Genomic DNA, 20,665 nt, shown 5'->3' with positions numbered 1-20,665 from the left:
GTCAAAGAACTAAATTTTTCCCATTTCCCCCCCATTTAATAATACTTTATTTTTTTTTCCAATTACATGTAAGGATAGTTTTCAACATTCATTTTTATAAGATTTGAGTTCCAGCTATTTCTTCCTCCCTTTACTTTCCCTAAGACAGCAAGCAATTTATGTATATATATAAATATATACATATATTTGCATATAACATATAATCATGTTAAACATATTTCCACAATAGTCATGTTGTGAAAGAAGAATCAGAACAAAAGGAAAAAATCATGAGAAAGAAAAAAAAAACAAAAATATGAAAATAGTATGCTTTGATCTGCATTGAGACTTCATAGTTTGTTTTCTGGATGCAGACATCATTTCCCATCATGAATCTTTTGGAATCTTGGATCATTGTATTGCTAAAAAGTACTAAGTGTTACAATATTACTGTTACTATGTACAAAGTTCTGGTTCTGCTCACTTCACTCAACATCAGTTCATATAAGTCTAGGTTTTTCTGAAATCTGCCTGCTCATCATTTCTTATAGTTCAATAGTATTCCATTACATTCATATACAAAACTTATTTAGTCATTCTCCAGTTGGTGATATCCCCTCAATTTCCAATTCTTTGTCACCACTAAAAAGCTGCCATAAATATTTTTGTACATGTTAATCTTTTTCCTTTTTTATGATCTCTTTGTGATACAGACCTAGTAGTGGTATTGCTGAATCAAAGATCATATACAGTTTTATAGCCCTTTGAGTATAGTTCCAAATTGCTCTTCAGAATGGTTGGATCTCATTACTGATCACAAAATAGAAAATTTTGATTATATCAAATTAAAAACCCTTTGTACAAACAAAACTAATGCAAACAAGATTAGAAGGGAAGCAACAAACTGGGAAAACATCTTCACAGTTAAAGGTTCTGATAAAGGCCTCATTTCCAAAATATACAGAGAACTGACTCAAATTTATAAGAAATCAAGCCATTCTCCAATTGATAAATGGTCAAAGGATATGAACAGACAATTTTCAGATGATGAAATTGAAACTATTACCACTCACATGAAAGAGTGTTCCAAATCACTATTAATCAGAGAAATGCAAATTAAGGCAACTCTGAGATATCACTACACACCTGTCAGATTGGCTAAGATGACAGAAAAAAATAATGATGAATGTTGGAGGGGATGCGGGAAAACAGGGACACTGATGCATTGTTGGTGGAGTTGTGAACGAACCCAACCATTCTGGAGAGCAATCTGGAATTATGCCCCAAAAGTTATCAAAATGTGCATACCCTTTGATCCAGCAGTGTTTCTATTGGGCTTATACCCCAAAAAGATACTAAAGGAGGGAAAGGGACCTGTATGTGCCAAAATGTTTGTAGCAGCCCTGTTTGTAGTGGCTAGAAATTGGAAAATGAATGGATGCCCATCAATTGGAGAATGGCTGGGTAAATTGTGGTATATGAATGTTATGGAATACTATTGTTCTGTAAGAAATGACCAGCAGGATGAATACAGAGAGGCTTGGAGAGACCTACATGGACTGATGCTAAGTGAGATGAGCAGAACCAGGAGATCATTATACACTTCGACAACGATACTGTATGAGGATGTATTCTGATGGAAGATGATTTCTATGACAAAGAGACCTAACTGAGTTTCAATGGATAAATGATGGACAGAAACAGCTACACCCAAAGAAGGAACACTGGGAAACGAATGTGAACTATTTGCATTTTTGATTTTCTTCCCGGGTTATTTTTACCTTCTGAATCCAATTCTCCCTGTGCAACATGAGAACTGTTCGGTTCTGCAAATATGTATTGTATCTAGGATATACTGCAACATATTTAACATTTATAGGACTGCTTGCCATCTTGGGGGGGGGGTGGAGGGAGGGAGGGGAAAAAAATTGAAACATAAGCGAGTGCAAGGGATAATGTTGTAAAAAATTACCCTGGCATGGATTCTGTCAATACAAAGTTATTATTAAATAAAATAATAATAATAATAATAATAATAAAAACAGAATGGTTGGATCTGTTTACAACTCTAACAATTCATCAGTGTCCTTATTTTTCCGTACCCCTGCTAGCATTTGCTTTTTTCCTATTCTGACATATTAGTCAATCCAATAGGTATGAAGTCGACTTCATAGCTGTTTTGATTTGCATTTCTCTGATAGAAAGTGATTTAGAGTGTTTTTTATACGACTACAGATAACTTTAATTTCTTTATCTGAGAATTATCTCTTCATATCCTTTGATCATTTATCGGTTGGGAAATGATTTGTATTCTTATAAATTTGACTCAGTTCTCTATATATTTTAGAAATGAGGCCTTTATCAGAAACACTGGATGTAAAAATTGTTCCCCAACTTTCTGCTTTCCTTCTAATCTTGGTTGCATTGGTTATATTTGGGTAAAAAGACTTTTTAATTTAATGTAATCAAAATTTTCCATTTTGCATTTTTAACGTTCTCTACTTCTTCTTCCCTTCTCTCTAGATCTTAAAAGTAGACTGTTTCTTGCTCTTCTAATTTACTTATGGTATATTACCTTTATGTATCAACCATGTGCCCATTTTTATCTTATTTTTGTATCTTTTTATACAGATTCAAATTGTGCATTCTTTATTCCTAACCTTTCTGCTAAGAGTAGAGAAGTTTGTTTCATCATTCAGTTCTCTGGGACTAAGATTTTTTCCTAGAATGGTCAAAAGGTTAGCCACACTTCTCCTGAGACAAAATGCAATGAGATAATAGAAAGAATTGATATAGGATAGGAGAGGCAAAGAAACGCAAAAAGTTGAAGATAAGATTTCACATATCAGAGACTGAATGAATAGTAACACTATTGACATAAGTAGGATAGTCAAAAGGAAGAACAAGTTTTTGGAGAAAAACAAAAGCTTAAATTTTGGACAAACTGGGTTTGAGAGATAAACAAGTAGAAATATTTCCTCATCATCTGGAGATGCAGATCATGAGGATTAAAAAGACTATCAAAGAGAGAGAAAGATTCAGACTCCTTTGAGAGGAACTAATCCTCCTGTATAGAGATGGTGGCTGAGGCCATTTGAAGAAATGTGTTTTGTTTTGGTTTTGGTTTTGTTTTCCAAGGGAGAGAAGGTAAGGAGAGAAGTAAAGTAAGCTGTTGGAAAAAGTTTGGACATTGCTTTTGAAGTCAGGAAAAGGACAAATGACCAAGAACGAGAAAAGGAGTGGCTAGAGTGGAATTGTATATGTGAAATCAAGGGGAAAACCCATTTGAGCATAAAGGCACAGATCAATGAAGGAAAATATGGCACAGATTGTGGAGAAAAGGAAAAGGATAGAGATTAAGAATTAAATTAAATATTATTGATTTTTGGCAATTAGGGGTCATAAATGACCTTTGAAAGACTATTTACAATAGAATGATGAAGGACAAACGACAGATTGCAAAAGATTGAGCAGAAAGTAGATGATGGAAAAAAGAAATACATTAGCTGTAGGCTTTTTTTTTTTTCAAAAAAGTTTGGCTATGAAGAGTAGGAGAAAGATAGTTTTCTTTGGTGATAGTCATTCTCACGTCTTATAAATAATTAATCCCATGGGCCTGAGCCATTGAGGAAGTTATTCACAGTTACAATTCTAGAGTTCAATATTTCCAATTCTCTTATAAGGATAGAACCAGAATAGGGGAAAAGAACATCCTTTCAGAGGTGTCAAATGCCAAACCTATCAGCTTGCTGACCGCATTCCTATGTTTAGTCATATAATTTTAATTGATGCAGGAGAAAATTCACACACACACACACACACACACACACACACACTGCTCATAGAGAAGTATAGTACAAAGTTCCTCAAGCTACTGCATGTTCTAAAATACCCATCTGGTTTTATTCAAAGTGAGAACTGGATCAGGCTGTTATACATTACAGGTACATGTACCACACATATATACAGCCACTGAAACTTCAGAGAGATGCACTCTATTCTCCAACTGCTACCATGGATCTTTCAAGGCCATCGGGTGCAAACACATTGCATTTCCTTACCATTTTTCCTGATTTTTGCTTCAGAGAATAATTTGTATAGAACTTCTCCTTGTGAGGTTACAGGCAATAATGAAATCTATCTGCCTCCCCTCCCCTTCCCTTCCCCCCCCCCAATTAATCAGGAAACATCAGAGGTTCACGAATAGGAAATCCATTTAAGGAGCTTTAAACTAAGGAACAACTACAATCAATACCACTCTAGTAAATCTCTGTAATTCTTTCTTCCCTACTTTTCTTGACCTTCTCATTGTTCTCTAAATCATTTAATCTTGTAGTTAAGCTAAAAGGGGGCCAAAGAGCTTCCCCCCTCTCCTGGGATTTCTGCTTCCCATTCCTAAAGAAAATGCTCAGGTGGCAGAAATAGTAGAGAAATTGATGCAAGAACAAAGCATCCTAAGAAAAGAGAAAGTATTAGATTGAAGCAGAAGTGGATCTAGTGTTCAGAGGGCCTTAATTTGTTTCAATAGGACACATCTCCTTCTGACTTCCTATGCCTTCATGGAAGGTGACATTCTGAAGTCTGGTATGAGGGATATCAAGCCTTTTAACAAAATCCAAAAGAACTGGAGCTATTTTCAGTTTTAATTGTATTAATTTTATTTTGTTATTATTATTTGAGTGTTATTGAAAAGCATCTCTTCAGTTATTCCTTGCTCTACTCCTTCATGTCTGTCCGGCAAAGCCAGACTTCACTTCTCTATCTTTGATCCATTGAAGAATCTGGTAAACATCTCAGCAGTAAAGACTGTGGGACGCCAAACAGGAGAGAGCCAGAGGTAAGTGAATAATAAGCCTATTTGGGCAAGCAGAAAGGGGAAGTTCTAAGCTAAAAGACAGTAAATCTAGCCAAGTCTATGAATCTGTTTAACTTAGAGTTTGGGTTTGAATTTGGAATTTATGTTGAAAGTAACAGAATGAAAGGCTCAGCTAGACCTTTAAAAACAGATTTTTATTACTTAGACCTTCATCTCTATCTGGAACCTCAAACCAGTGCTGTCTTCTATGATTGCTTCATATAAGAATCAAGAAGTTTGGGCTTGAACCCTGCTTTTAAATTCAGTTTCTTTACTGAATTTTTAACTGAAGAAAGTGAAATTGTCTAATGATATTTCAGTAAATCCATAGTCTTTATTCTAAGAGTTCTGAGACCATTCCTTCACTTTCTAGGAAATGGAAACATTAGCTTGCTTTTTAATTCTGCCTCTGATACTTGCTACCTGTGTATCATATGATTTACATTATATACAATATGTTATATTGTATAACTATGTTAAATTATAACCCTAAACTCTATTAATAACACGAATAATGACATCTATTTATAATATACAAAGCATTTTCATGTGCAGTAGTTCACTTGATAATCATAGTCATTCTTGTGACATAAATGGACTATTTTTATAATATCCATTTTATAGAAACAGCAATGGTGGCTCAAAAAGATGAAATAACATACTCACAAAAGTGAAAAGTTAGAAGAAATTCTAGATAATATCTAATATATACTCCCCCATTTTAGATTAAGAAACTGAGTCTAAGAGGTAAAAATGATGTACTCCCAGGTCACTAAAATGGTAAGTGGCAAAAAGAACTCAGAGATTCTGGCCCATATCCATTTCTCTTTCCCTTATATCATAACTGTAAACACATGTGGGTGGTAGGACTTGTTTTCTAATTGTAGCTTTTCATCATCCAAACACAACCTTCATGATATGATTATTCTATTATTCTATTATACAATAGAAGGGATAGAATTTTAAATAGAAGTTTGAAAGACATCAGGGATATTGATGACTTTTCTAGCATCAATGCTCTCTTTAATACCTCAAACATACAAAAAACTAAATTTTTAAAAATAAGTTTCAGATTTTCTATGTTTCATCCACATGCAAGATATTAAATTCCATAGTATATTTGACCAAGAAGATACTCAGTCCTTCAAAACTTTTAAAATTCAATTTAATTCAATAAACATTTATTTTTTAACTCATGTGCAAGACACTCCCCGGATCTCAGTTTCTCCATCTGTAAAATAAGCTAACATCTCTTTTAGCTCTAGCTTTGTATAAGTGTAGTTACTTAAAATTTTAGATTCTGAAAAATTTACAAATTTTATTACTTTTTGGTGGATATCATGAGACAAAAGCTTTAAGCTTTAATAAACAAATAATATATTATTTATTAATATTTATTTTAAAATAAAAACTTTAAACTCATAATGTTAACTGAAATATAAAAATTGACAATATGGTCACCACATATTCACATTTAGACAGAAATATATGAATATTTAAATAAAACGTGAATATTTGGTCAGAAAGATGGATTAAAGAGGAGGGCATAAAATGTTTTTAGGAAGAAAGAATTGGACACAGCTATTAAAGTGTAATTATGAGAAACATGCTATATAACTCCCTCCAAAGAAAATGATGGACTAAGGACTGAGACATATTTTTTTCTGGACATGGTCAACAAAGGAATTTGCTTTGCATGTTTATACATATTTATTAAAATAATTTTTTTTCTTTTTTTTAGGGGGGTGACCAAAGGAAAGAAAAATAATAGATTTTTGTTCATTGAAAAATAAATTATTTTTAAGTGCATGGGAGAATTTGTAATTCAGGAGTGCTTCCAAAAATAACAAATCAGCAACCAGCTGACTTAAGCTGAATAGTATTCTGGTACCATCAAAATGGACCTTGGGCTATGTGACCATCGAGGTTCTTTTAGCCATCAATTTATAAAAATAAGTGTTAGTGAGGTCAAACCTAAAGTGATTTTGTGTATTGGTTTTTCATTCTGGTTGCTCTCAGTTCAGTAGCTCTGGTAGCTTTGACATGAAACATTTTGTTGGTTTGTTTGTTTTTAAGAAGGAATTTCTACAATAACAACAGAAGCATCACAGATGCTTACAAGGATGCATGAGGTTGGCTACTAAAATACAGTCCTTCAATAAGTATAAGCAGTCCCTAAACCTAATTTAGACGTGATTTTCTTGAGACAGCTCTGATTTGACTATTCATTCTTTTCACTATCTCTCTTCTGCTAAATTTCATTTTATGTTTCTGTTTATTGGCTTCTTACTATTCCTCCCTTCCCCCTTTCTTATACATTTTCTCTTTGTGTTTTTTCTGTCATTGCTTTGTTTCTATACTCCTCTCACTATCTCTCCTCTTTCCTTTTTTTTCTCTTCCCCACTCTCCCTCTCTCTGTTTTCTCTCTCCCTTTTCTTTTTCTCTGTTTTTCTGTTTTTCTATTTTTCATTATTTATCTGTATTTCTGTGTCTGTCTTGTTTTGTTTCTCTAATTATGTATTTTGTATCGCTCCTTTCTTCTTTTGTGTCCTTTTTCTGTTTATATCTCTTCATCTCTGTTTCTCTTTCACAGTTTCTCTGCCAGTGTATTTTTTTCCTCCCATCCCTCCCTACAAACCCTTCCCTAACATCTCACTATTCCTTTCAGTACAGATGACCCTAACCTGGAATATGGCAAATCTAAGCCACCCATCCGAATTTATCCTGTTGGGTTTCTCAACCTTTGGTGAGCTGCAGGTAGTGCTCTATGGACCCTTCCTGGTACTTTATCTTTTGGCCTTTGTGGGAAATGCTATCATTATTGTTATGGTCCTAGTTGATGCACACCTGCACACCCCCATGTACTTCTTCTTGGGAAATTTTGCCTTACTGGAGATTTTTGTCACCATGACTGCAGTGCCGAAGATGCTCTCAGACCTCCTTGTTCCCACCAAGACAATTTCCTTTACCTCCTGCATGGTCCAATTCTACTTCTACTTCTCCTTTGGTTCTACTTCCTTCCTCATTTTGGCAGACATGGCTATGGACCGCTTTGTGGCCATTTGCCACCCACTACGCTATGGCACCTTTATGAGCTGGGAAGTATGCATCCGTCTGGCAGGGGCAGCCTGGGCAGCACCTTTCCTGGCCATGGTGCCCACTGTGCTCTCCCGGGTGCAGCTCTCCTACTGCCATGGCAACATTATTAACCACTTCTTCTGTGACAATGCCCCACTGCTACAACTGGCCTGCTCAGACACATCCCTCCTAGAGTTCTGGGACTTCATGCTTTCTTTGGCCTTTGTCCTAAGCTCTTTCCTGGTGACACTTGTCTCCTATGGCTATATCGTGACCACTGTGTTGCGCATTCCTTCTGCAAGTGGCCGCCAAAAAGCCTTCTCTACCTGTAGTTCCCACCTCACTCTGGTCTTCATTGGCTACAGCAGCACAATCTTTGTCTATGTTAGACCTGGCAAGGCTCACTCTGTAGAACTCAATAAGATGGTGGTCTTAGTCACTTCCATCCTGACCCCCGTTCTCAATCCCTTCATCCTCACTTTCCGAAATGAAACAGTGAAGACTGTTATCCGAGGACAGATTCAAAGGCTAAGGAGTCTAAAGAATTCAGCATGAGTAGAAAGGTTGGCTCAATTTATAAACATAAAATATCAGGGACTAATTACAACTGAAAGGGAAGTCTATGTCACCCTATATAGAAAAGGACCACCAGATTTCATGATGGGATCATGGAGGAATGTCTTTGTCATCTTCCTTCTCCCTTTTTGGAGCCATCCATAAACTTTGCTACCACCCTACTTATTTTGAACTTTCTTCTGTCCCAGAGAAAGTGCATCCCATGCCTATCTGGGCAGACTTAAAGTCTCTAAATTACAATATACACAGATGGAATAATGAGCAAAAAAAAGGCACGTAGAAATTATTTATCAAGAAGTTCTAGGATCAAGAATGAGTGTCTACTTAGGAGACTCCATTCTGAGGATGTGTTTATTCCTATATTTATTTATTCTTTATTCATATTTGTTCTATATGTACCCTTTGTGCATGCTATGGGCCGTGCTTCTAAATGTGTGAGTGTAAGTATATGTTTGTGTGTCCATATCAGAGAAAGAAAGAGAGCACATGCTATGAAAATGTTTAGGTGTTTGCTGAGAACATATGAGAGTTTGTATATCTATGACTGAATATTTGATTGTATAACTATGAGTTTTGTACAAAGATATGTACGTATCTATATATCTGTTTTTATACAGAATTGTGTGTATACTGCTTTAGGTATGCTCTGGGTGTTGCAGGCATGTTGTGTGTATGTGTGATGCCATTTAGGTCTATGTATCTATTATGAGCATCTAAGTGCCTTTTATAGGTGCAATGTCTATTGCAGGCATGCTAAGTTTGTATGTGTGTGCCACGTAGGTCTGTGCGTCTGGGCACACAATTTAAATGTGTGTTTATATAACAATTAATGTGTATGAGGCAAGGAAATGTCAAATGTGAGAACATGTCCTGCATGTATGTACATATTAATCAGGGATTATGCTCTGAAAAGCTTGAGAAAAGACTCAGACATGATTTCTAGAGGAAAATCCTTCACAGTTCTTCCTTTTTATGTTCATTTATTTATTCTTTCAAAAAACTCAATGTGTACTGACATAGATTATTGAGGAAATGCAAAGAAAGCAAGACATGGTCTCTGCCCTCAAGGCAGTTATAGAATATTCTGTAGGAGAATTGAAATACACACACACACACACACACACACACACACACACACAAACTCTAACACAAGTCAGACTGTCACATGTGAGAAGAGTGTAAAGTGTTCTGAGATCAAGGGAGAAAAATCACTTCCAGTACATGTATTTCAGTAGATGTTGAACTGATCGTGCAAGGAAAGCTGCAATCAATTATTCTTCATGCCCCAAAAGGTCCAAATAAAAGCTAAAACTAAAACAAACAGAATTTAAATTGGGCATAAGAAAGAACTCTTTGACCTTCAGGGAAGGAAGATGCGAGTTTCTACCCCCAGAAATCATCAAGAAATGAATAGAAAAACCAATTATCTTTTCTGAAGTGTATGACCTTATCAAGTTGAAAGACAAGACATTAAATAATTTCTGGAGGTTTCTTCGGGATAGAAAACCTAGCTCATTTTTCGCTTGGCCACCACTAGAGGGCTGTGGACACCTTTTGTTACCTCAAGGTCTCTGGATCATAGTTCTCTATAGGATATGTCATGAATCTAGCATGAACTGGTTTATATGACCCTGGAATGTCAATTAACCTATCTGAAATCACTTTTCTCATGTGAAAAGCAACAATAATAATAGTTGTACAATTTAGTTCGCAGAATTGTAGTATGGGTTCAGGATTGGAATGCAGATTTCCTGACTACAAATTAGACTCCTTCTACTATACCCTAGGTAAAGTAGGAAAAATTATTTTATTCTGAGTATGAGGATTTATCAGGACACAAACATTTAAGATAAAATAGTTGATTATTTATCCCTTCCCCTTCAACAGTACAGAGGGGGAAATAAATATGGGCACTTCTTCAGGATACTGGATCCTTCTTAGACAGAGATTGAGCTATTCCAAGGATGGAGATACGCTTCTATATGCTAAAAGCTTCATACAAAGAAAAGACTCTAATGTCTTCCAATCTGTTTTAGCTTCTTTCTCTAAGAGTCTTCATATGCTAAAGTGTATTTCTTAATGATAACTGTAATAATTAAAATAGTGTAAATGAGACCCAATATTTATATATTGTTTCAGTATTTATAACAGACTTGTACAAACATTATTTGAATTTAACATTTCACCCATCTACTCTCTCCTCACAACAGTCTCTTGAGAGGATTCATTTCTAAAGGTTTTCCAAATCCTATAAGAAAAGAAGAAAGATTATGATGTGCTCTTTTTAAACATGGAACTCTGAGACTCTGAAAAGTTAACAGACTTGACCAAGATCATAGGGTTTGTATTTGGCAGAACTAGGGCTGCTTCTTATGACAATGCAGCTAGACCTATTGGAGTTTGGAGTTGCAAGTCCTTCTGCTTTTTTTGACTTCTAATCATTACCTCTTTTCAAAAACTATATTTTAATTGATATATTTTGTTTCTACATTACTAATTTTCCAATGTCTTTCTTTCCCATAAAGCCATCACATATAATAAACAAAAATTTTAAAAAAAGAGGAAGAAGAAAAAATCAATCAGCAAAACAAATCAATTTTTAAACTTATTTTTCTTCCTAGAAATAGCCTTCAGAAAGAATTTTGAAAGTATTTGCACATTTTTATATCCACAGACCTCCAACTTATATTTGAAGGAGGTACTCATTTGAAGCACTGAAGTATATACCAAATAGTAGGCATATCATAGGTCAAAGAGTATGGACATCTTAGTCACTTTATTTATATAATTCCCAATTGTTTTCCCAAATAATTGTCTTAATTCACAATTTTATCCACAATATATTAAATTCCCATCTTCCCCACAGTCATTGCAATTATCTTTGGGAATTTGATAAGTATAACTTAATACCTAGAATTGTTTTGATTTGCACTTTTCCTATTATGGGTGATTTGAAGCATTCTTTCATATGGCTGTTAATAGTTTGCAATTTTGAGAGGGAAAATTATTTGTTTATATCCTTTGACCATGTATTTATTAGGGATTGACTTCTGGTTATAACAATATAGGTATACATGTACATCTAACTATATTTATAAAAACATGTATATGCACACAAAATTTATATTATATATTATTATATGTTAATATTATATTAAATATTGCATACATGTACATATGTGAGCATGTTAGTTGTTTATATATTTTGTATGCTGAAATCCTTCTAAGAAATTTGATACAAAAATTTTTCTCCATTCAATCACTTTCCTTCTTTTTCTAAATGCATTAATTAATTTGAAGCTTTTTTCCTCCATCTTATTAATCCTGAAAAAAATATATCAATCCTTATCAGTCCTTCACACCTTAACATAAAATAATTTACAAAATAATTTCTTCCATTGCTGCCAGATGAGGTTTAAAAATTAATAAAAAAAACAAGTACATATATATTAATTTTCATTTTAGAAATTAAGTTCCAAATTTTCTTCCTTCCTTCCTTCTTTCTTCATTGATAAGGCAAGCAATTTGACATCAATTATCAATGTGAAGATATGCAAATCATACTTTCATATTAGCCATGTTGCAAGAAAAAAATTGCCAGGAAAAAAAAAAAGAAAGTGAAAAAGTGTTCTTCAACCTGAACTCAAAGTTTTCTCTTTCTAGAATTTTTCATCATGGGTCTTTTGGACTTAGAGCATTATAATGATTGCAATAGCTAGGTTGTTGATTTTTTTACAATATTGCTAGTACTCTGTACAATATTCTTTTGGTTTTACTATCTTTATTTTGCACCAGTTTATAAAAGTATTCCCAGGTTTTTCTGAAAGCATTCTGTTCATCAGTTCTTATAGCACAATAATATTCCATCCCAATTATATATCACAACTTATTCACCCATTCCCTAATTGATGGCATCCCTTCAATTTCCAATTCTTTGACATCAGAAAAAGAATTGTTACAAATATTTTTATACATATATAATCTTTTCTTTTTTCTTTAATCTCTTTGGGATACAGATCTGGTAGTGGTCTTGCTGGTTAAAAGGATATATACAATTTTATAGTCCTTTAGGCTCAGTTCGAAATTGCTCTTTAGAATGAATGGATCAATTCACAATTCTTATCAACAATTTATTAGTGCCCTTATTATCCTACATCCCTGCTACTATTTGTTATTTTCCTATTCTGTCATATTAGCCAATCTGATAGGTGGAGTGATACTTAAGAATTTTAATTTGCATTTCTCTAATCAATAGTGATTTAGAGGAGCAGTTGGGAGGTTCAGTGGATAGAGTACTAGCATTGGAGTTAGGAGGCCCCACCTTCAAATCTGACCTCTGATTCTAACTATATGATCCTGTGTACATTACTTAGCCACTCATTGTCTCCAATCTTCCTTCCAAAGAAAAAAATTTTTTTTAATAATTATAACTTTTTATTGACAGAACCCATGCCTGGGTAATTTTTTTACAACATTATCCCTTGCATCACTTCTGTTCCTATTTTTCCCCTCCCTCTCTCCACTCCCTCCCCCAGATGGCAAGCAGTCCTATACGTGTTAAATATGTCACAGTATATCCTAGATACAATATATGTGTGCAGAACTAAACAGTTCTCTTGTTGCACAGGAAGAATTGGATTCAGAAGGTAAAAATAACCCGGGAAGAAAAACAAAAATGCAAATAGTTTACATTCATTTCCCAGTGTTCTTTCTTTGCATGTAGCTGCTTCTGTCCACAATTGATCAATTGAAACTGAGTTAGATCTTCTCTTTGTCAAAGAAATCCACTTCCATCAGAAAACATCCTCATACAGTATCGTTGTTGAGATATATAATGATCTCTTGGTTCTGCTCATTTCACTCAACATCAGATCATGTAAGTCTCTCCAGGCCTTTCTGAAATCATCCTACTAGTCATTTCTTACAGAACAATAATATTCCATAACATTCACATACCACAGTTTACCCAGCCATTCTCCAATTGATGGGCATCCATTCATTTTCCAGCTTCTAGCCACTATAAACAGGGCTGCTACAAACATTTTGACACATACAGGTCCCTTTCCCTTCTTTAGTATCTCTTTGGGGTATAAGTTCAGTAGTAACACAGCTGGATCAAAGGGTATGCATAGTTTGATAACTTTTGGGGCATAATTCCAGATTGCTCTCCAGAATGGCTGGATTCATTCACAAATCCATCAACAATGCATCAATGTCCCAGTCCAAGGAAAATCTTAAAAAAAAATTAGTGATTTAGAGCATTTTTTCATGAGATCAGGGAATATGAACGAGGGTAGATTTAATGGAACAAGAGGAAGGAATAATTATGGAACATGGGGGAAAACAGATCTAAGGGAGGGTTTAGAAGCTTTAGGTAGCAGTTTTGCAACATTAGGCAACTTTAAGAAGACAGTAGGAGGAAAGAAAGGGGAAAAACAACAGAGAGATGGGAGTTCAGACCAAACGTATGTATGGATAAGTGTAACACAGATCTAAGAGCTAGCAAGGATTGATAGATCATATAATTCATTCCCCTACTTCTAGAAACCATCACACCTTACTGTGCTTGAAATTCCTCCAGAACAGGAATTTTTGACCTGAGGTTCATGGATTTTTTTTTAAAAAATTATTTTGATAGCAATATTTCAATATAATTAGTTTCCTCTATAATTTTATAGATTTCATTTTATGAATTTAAAAATATTCCTTTAAGAAGGGGTCCCTACATTTCTCCAGACTGACAAAAGGATCCATGACCCAAAAAAAACAAAAGTTAAGAATATCTGATCCAATTCAAAATTGTGTACACATATGTATGGCCTCTTTTCCTTAAAGAAGTATATGACTAATATAGTATCACATCTAAAACTCATGTAAGTTTCCACAAAAGCATGTGAGGATAAAATGGAGGAGAGAGAGACCAAATTATATCATCAAAGTTTCCCAAGAAGTCAATAGAAGGCTTAGAATGAGATCCTCAATGTTTTAACTTCTAGTCCTTGCCAACAAACATGTTTTATGAGGAAAATTATCAAACAATGATGACTCATAAAGTATGCCAATTATTCATTTTTTTAATTTTTCCATCTTAAAAATTTTTTTTTATTATTCCATCTTTCAGGTCCTTGAAACAAAAATCCCTGTGTAGTATGCCTCCCAGTTCCATAGTTGACATTTCTGCAATTGTTAAAGCATTTAACTAATTATGTGTGGTAATTTCCAGTGTAAAAAGTCAAGTGGTCAAGACCTTAATACCAGAAATTAATCTGTTTTTAAGTTGGAAATTCTGAGTCATAATGTCATGCTTCCATACTTTGCTTACTATTAACTTCCCCTGTGTATGGTAGGTTTTCAAATGTGCTTTTTTTTGGTAAAAAATTATATTCATCCTTCGAGTTATTTCAGATACTAGTGGTTGAGAAAATTCTCAAACTGAATTCCTAGAGAGCTCCAGGATACTCTTACGCATCACTGGTCCACTGAGCTACAAGTCAAATAAAGTGAATAGTTGACCTAAAATTAGTATCCTCAAGGAGACATCCTGCTGATAGCAATCCCTAGCCACTCCTCCCTAATGGAAAGATGATTTTATAGATCTTTTCAGGTCTGCTTAGAGTACAGAGCCACAGAGCACCCTATGGTGCATAAATAAAATTTAACTAACCAGTTAAGAGTTAAATTCCCACATTTCAAAGGATCATTACTGGAACCCACAGCATTTCCCAGACCTAAAGGTCATACCGATGTTCTGAAAGAATAAGAAAGTCTCAGATTGAGTGGTCATAAGTGCTCAAAAGTGGTCATGAGAGCAAAAGAGCAGAAAAGCCTCAGGTTACAGGCTTAGATTATTTGTACTGGGTGCAGGATCTTGTCAGTGAATCATAGCCAAAATGATTTCATATACAGCATGTTACTAGAATATCATTGTTCTTTCTCCGCCAGACTACATGAAGCCCTTCTCTGATTCTTTGAACTGGGAGTAATCTCTGCATCCTTGAGTCTCTCATAGCACTTGTGTTTTTCTTAGCTTATATAGAGCCTAATTTCATTGTCCTTGACAACATATGTCTTCTATTTCCCTGATTTTTTTCATTAATTTTTTTAGGTTAAGAATCACGCCTCATTTCTTTTTTCTGTTCCTAGCATTGAACATAGTCTACAACAAAACATGTTATAATTTCATTAGTTTATGAATGTAAAATTATAGATTCAAGAAGTCAAGCCCCCTCTAGTTAAGTCTCCTTTTACTGTTGAAGAAACTGAAGTTCAAAGAGATTAAAACAATTTGCTTAAGATCACAAAGGTTAAAAAGCCCTCTTTTGAATCCTGTTTTTTTTTTAAACATCAGAATGCACTTTCTTCCACTACACCAGGAAGTTTGTTTTACTTTATTTTACCAATGTTCATCATAACTATTTTGTAACATATCACGGGAGAGTTCCCAAACAATGAAAGTTTAAATTACACGTTATGGGTTTCACAGTCAGTAAGGGTCAAATGCAGAGCTTGAATCCCAATTAATTAAAATTTGGAGAAATAGATTAGAAGGAGGTAGAGCAGACAGAAGAAGGGGAAAATGTGTAAATGGAAGAGTTAGAGAAGCAGAGATGATCTCAAGAGGAAGAACTAAGTAAAGTTTTTGTGCGGTCCCAGAAGGAGATAATTGTTTTTCATATGTTGTTCAGTTTTTTTCCACTAAGTTTACAAAGCAGAATAATTAGCCCATTGGGAACCAAGGCAGAGAAACTTCAGAGAATGAGAAAACCATTGACTCTTTTGGCACCTTTACAATTAATGCAGCAAACCAGCTGCTTCATTCAGAGAGGATAGCAGAGGAGAAATTCCTTCTAGAAATCCCAACAAGTGATTAATCTCCACCTGTGCTATCTGTGACATGTAGAAACCCCCCCCCCTCTGTTTTTACAGTTAAAGACAAAATGGTAAAATTTTAACAGAGAAATTAAGGGTTCTGGGTGATCAATCCATAACATGGGTTCCATGGGTTGGTATATAAGTCATGGATTTGTGAAACCAAATATAGAGAAATGAACAATCAGGAGAGTTTTTGTGTTTCATGCATTACTTTAAGAGAATTTGACCATAATTTCACTTCCTAGAGAGAAGCCTTTTATATGGGAGGTGACTCCTTCCTTCCTATTTTAGGGAAAGTCTCATTCCCTAGAGATGCTGTAACCTGCACAGGCTTTCTTGGAAAGAAAGAGATCTGTAGCATAGTTAGTATTAGGAAGACTTGAGCATCCAAACTTCCATATTTTCTCTATGCCTTAGGGCTACAAAACAAGATCAGAGTTTAAGCCAAAGGTCCTACAGATTTCCCACATAGAGAAGAAAGAGGGCTGTATTCAGAGATAGATAGTCCAGTACCATCTCTACCCATTCCTCCATACTCTCAGTTTCCTCATCTGCAAAATGTGAAGGGGATTAGGAGCAACTAGGTGGCACAGTGGATAGAGCAGCAGCCCTGAAGTCAGGAGAACCTGAGTTCAAATCTGGTCTCAGATACTTAACACTTCCTAGCTGTGTGACCCTGGGCAAGTCATTTAACCCCAACTGACTTAGCAAAAACAAACAAACATACAAACAACAACAAGAACAAAAAAAAAAAAATCACTCCTATAGCTGAAGGACCAAAGCTGTATCATGTAGGGTGGGAAGTAGGAATATAAGAGGTATTTCCATGATTGTTTTGCAAGGATGAATGTTGAAAACTATCTTTGCATATATTTTGAAAATAAAAAAATATATTATTAAAAAAAAAAAACATACACTCATGTAATCCCTGTAGCTGAAGGACCAAAGCCAATTGCCTCAGCAAAAATTTAGCACTTCCTAGCTGTGTGACCCTGGGCAAGTTACTTAATCCAATTGCCTCAGAAAAAAAAAAGCCCCTCTCCCCAAAAATGAGAAGGGATTTGGACTAAAAGTGCCCCGTATTCTCCTCCTGTTCTAAATATTTCAAGTTAAGTGCCTTGGGAATAATTGTCTTTTAGAATGCTGCAATGGCAGCAGTACATCTACTGCCTTTGTGAGACATTCTCACTGAGATTCAACAGATTAACTGGGGTGGATGAAGTTACCATGGAGAGGTCATGACACCACCATATCTATAAGCAGAAGGCTTTAGCTCTTGGATGAGATCCTCCCCTTTTCATTATTGTTTTCTGCAGTGGGCAGAGAGGGGACTAGATTACCAGATTTCCATAAAGGGCAAAAATCATTTAGTAAAATGTCTATTATGTACCAAGAACTAAAGATTCAAAGAGAGAGACAGACAAAGACAGATAACAGAGAGAGTGAGAGACAGAGACAGAGACAGACAGAGACAGAGAGACACAGAGACAGAGACAGAGAAAGAGAGAGAGACACAGAGACCGAGAGACAGAGAAAGAGAAATGGAGACCATATTTTAGGAAAGAACAAGTTCAAACCATGAAGACAGAGATAAGGACTAAAAGTCCATCCTAGCTGAGAGACAGATGCCTATGTCTGGGAAGTAACTAGATCTCAAGAACAAGCTTAAGTAAAGGCTCAGAGATGCAAAGCAGTTAGAGGCAACATGGACTCAGATCTCTCTGGAGATAATGATCCTTTTAATGGTCTCAGACACTATAATATGATTCCTTCTGATTCTTAAATGAGGCCAACTTCACTAGTGACACCTAGTAAGAACTGATACTTAGTAAACTGAAATCTTGGTTTGCCTTTACCTCATTCTTGGAGTAGCTTACAGAACTTCTCCAATAAAAGGCCTCTTAGCCTTTTCCTCTTAGCCCACCCTCTGTGCTTCACTTCTTTCTGCTCCCTCTTTTGTTACAAACATTTTACAGGTGCCAATCTCTATTCTAGACATAATAGGAAGATACAGAGGATGGAGCACATCTGGAAAAGATATAAAAACTCTAAGAAGCATCAGTGAATGCAAATAAAGACACAGAACTTAGATTGGGAGAAAAGAACTTTTATAAAGCAATTAGATGTCATTATTTCCTCTACAATCCCAGAGAAGTAAATATCTTCTCGACTTTTTATATTGATGAGGTATGTGGATGCCAAATGATTCCAAATGATTAATGAATGCCATAGTTGAAAATAATACAAGAGAAGAAAAAAGTTACAGTTAGTCTGGAAGTATAAGACTAGAGATAGAGAAAGAGCAGGAAAAGCCAAAGAAATAGTAGTCCTGACCAGCACATAGGCAGTGGAAGTTCCTTGAAACTTAGAACATATTTGTGGCAGGCCTTTTTGTAGTGGCTAGAGACTAGAAACTGAATGGATACTCAGCAATTGGAGAATAGCTAAATAAGTTAGTGTATATGAATGTTATGGAATATTATTGTTCTATAAGAAATGACCAGCAGGATGATTTCAGAGAGGCTTGGAGAAATTTACATGAACTGATCCTGAGTGAAATGAGCAGAACCGGGAGATCATTATACATGGCAACAAAACGATATGATGATCAATTCTGATGGACATGGCTCTCTTCAACAATGAGATGATTCAAACCAGTTCCAATTGTTCAGTGATGAAGAGAGCCATATATACCCAGAGAGAAGACTGTGGGAACTGAAGGTGGACCAGAACATAGCATTTTCACACTTTCTATTGATGTTTGTTTGCTTGATCCAATTTTTCTTGGGCAGCAAGATAACTATATAAATATATATACATATATTGGATTTAACATATATTTTAATATATTTAACATGTTTTGGACTACCTACCATCTAGGGGAGGGGATGAGGGAAAGAGAGAAAAAATTGGAACAGAAAGTTTTCCAAGGGTCAACGTTGAAAAATTACCTATGAATATATTTTGTAAATAAAAAGCTTTAATTAAAAAAAAAAACATGTTTAACATTCTCCATTCTTCTTATCTGAGGGCCCCTGAGTCTCTGGAGAGTATCTTTTTGACAATGTCCTCGATGACTTCCTTGACCTTCTCATTTCTAAAGGTGAAGATGAAGGGATTGAGGAAGGGGGTCACCACAGATGTCAATAGGGCCACCACCTTGTTGAAGTCTGTGGAGTGGCCCTTACTAGGTCTTACATAGATGAAGATGGAACTGCCATAGCCAAGAAACACCACAGTGAGGTGGGAGGCACAGGTGGAGAAGGCCTTCTGACGACCAGAGGAAGAGGGGATACGCAGCACAGAAACCACAATGAAGATGTAGGAGATCAAAATTAGCAGCAGGGTGGTCAATACAAAGAGAAGAGAAAGAAAGAAGTCCATGCGCTCAATGTGGTGGGTCTCTGAACACGAGAGTTTGAGAAGTGGGGCAGAGTCACAAAAGAAATGGTCAATGACATTAGGGCCACAGAACCAGAGCTGGCTTTTCTGGATGGTGGGAGAAATGATCGAGAAGAAACCCACAACCCAGCATGCTACCACCAGCCTAACACAAACTTGGTTGCTCATGATAGTTGGGTAATGCAAGGGGCGGCAGATTGCAATGTAACGGTCAAAGGCCATGGCAGTGAGAATGAGGAAATCAGTAGAACCCAGGGAAAAGTAGAAGAATGATTGGGTCAGGCATTCAGCCAGGGAGATGGTTTTGTGTGTGGACAGCAGATCGGCCAGCAGCCTGGGCACAACAGTGGAGGTGACAAGCATCTCCATGAGGGAAAAGTTGCAAAGGAAGAAGTACATGGGTGAGTGGAGGCGAGAATCAAAGTAGGTGATTGTGATAATAGACAGGTTCCCCAGCATGATCAGCACATACACCAACAGGATAAACAGGAAGAGAAGGACCTGGAATTCTTGGAGATGAGAGAAACCCCAGAGCACAAAGTTCCTGACCATAGTATGATTATTCATCATTCAGGATATCAGCTTATTGTGCCAGCTGTGAAGCAGAACAAGTCCATTAAGAGGTCAACCAAAATGACTCATTATACCAAGCATCACATAGGTACATACATCTCCTGGGGTCTTGGGAACTCTGCTCTTCTGGATATGAATCCCTGAAAAACCCAAGATGATATAATCCCATTAGAATTTCAAATGGAGAAAGGAGATTACCTAGTAGGCTATTTACTTGAGAGTGGGAGTAGAAAGATTACCTAGTAGAATATTTACTTGAGGGTGGGAGTAGAGAGAATTAGTATTTGCTCTAAATTTTGCAGGATCAACTTCTCATAGGAGAAAAGTTAC

General features: G+C 35.7%; 2 protein-coding genes across 2 annotated transcripts; one reads left to right on the top strand and one right to left on the bottom strand.

Moving 5' to 3' along the window:
• The first annotated feature begins 6,399 nt into the window (after positions 1–6,399).
• Positions 6,400–8,467, top strand: LOC127537997 (olfactory receptor 6V1-like). The gene has a single exon (XM_051961442.1). It carries the CDS (start codon positions 7,100–7,102, stop codon positions 8,465–8,467), a length of 1,368 nt encoding a protein of 455 aa, XP_051817402.1. The 5' UTR covers positions 6,400–7,099.
• Positions 8,468–19,381: 10,914 nt separating this feature from the next.
• LOC127564611 (olfactory receptor 6V1-like) lies at positions 19,382–20,332 on the bottom strand. The gene has a single exon (XM_052001295.1). The coding sequence runs from the start codon at positions 20,330–20,332 to the stop codon at positions 19,382–19,384; it is 951 nt and encodes a 316-aa protein (XP_051857255.1).
• Positions 20,333–20,665: the final 333 nt, after the last annotated feature.

This window comes from Antechinus flavipes, chromosome 5 (assembly GCF_016432865.1).
Source record: "Antechinus flavipes isolate AdamAnt ecotype Samford, QLD, Australia chromosome 5, AdamAnt_v2, whole genome shotgun sequence".
NCBI lineage: Eukaryota > Metazoa > Chordata > Mammalia > Dasyuromorphia > Dasyuridae > Antechinus > Antechinus flavipes.
Note: the sequence above shows the minus strand (reverse complement) of the source record. Positions and strands in the feature narration are given on the sequence as shown.

Bases quoted from the DNA above. Each gene is read 5' to 3' on its own strand.
- LOC127537997 (XM_051961442.1), top strand. From the start codon at position 7,100: ATGTTTCTGTTTATTGGCTTCTTACTATTCCTCCCTTCCCCCTTTCTT.
- LOC127564611 (XM_052001295.1), bottom strand. From the start codon at position 20,332: ATGATGAATAATCATACTATGGTCAGGAACTTTGTGCTCTGGGGTTTC.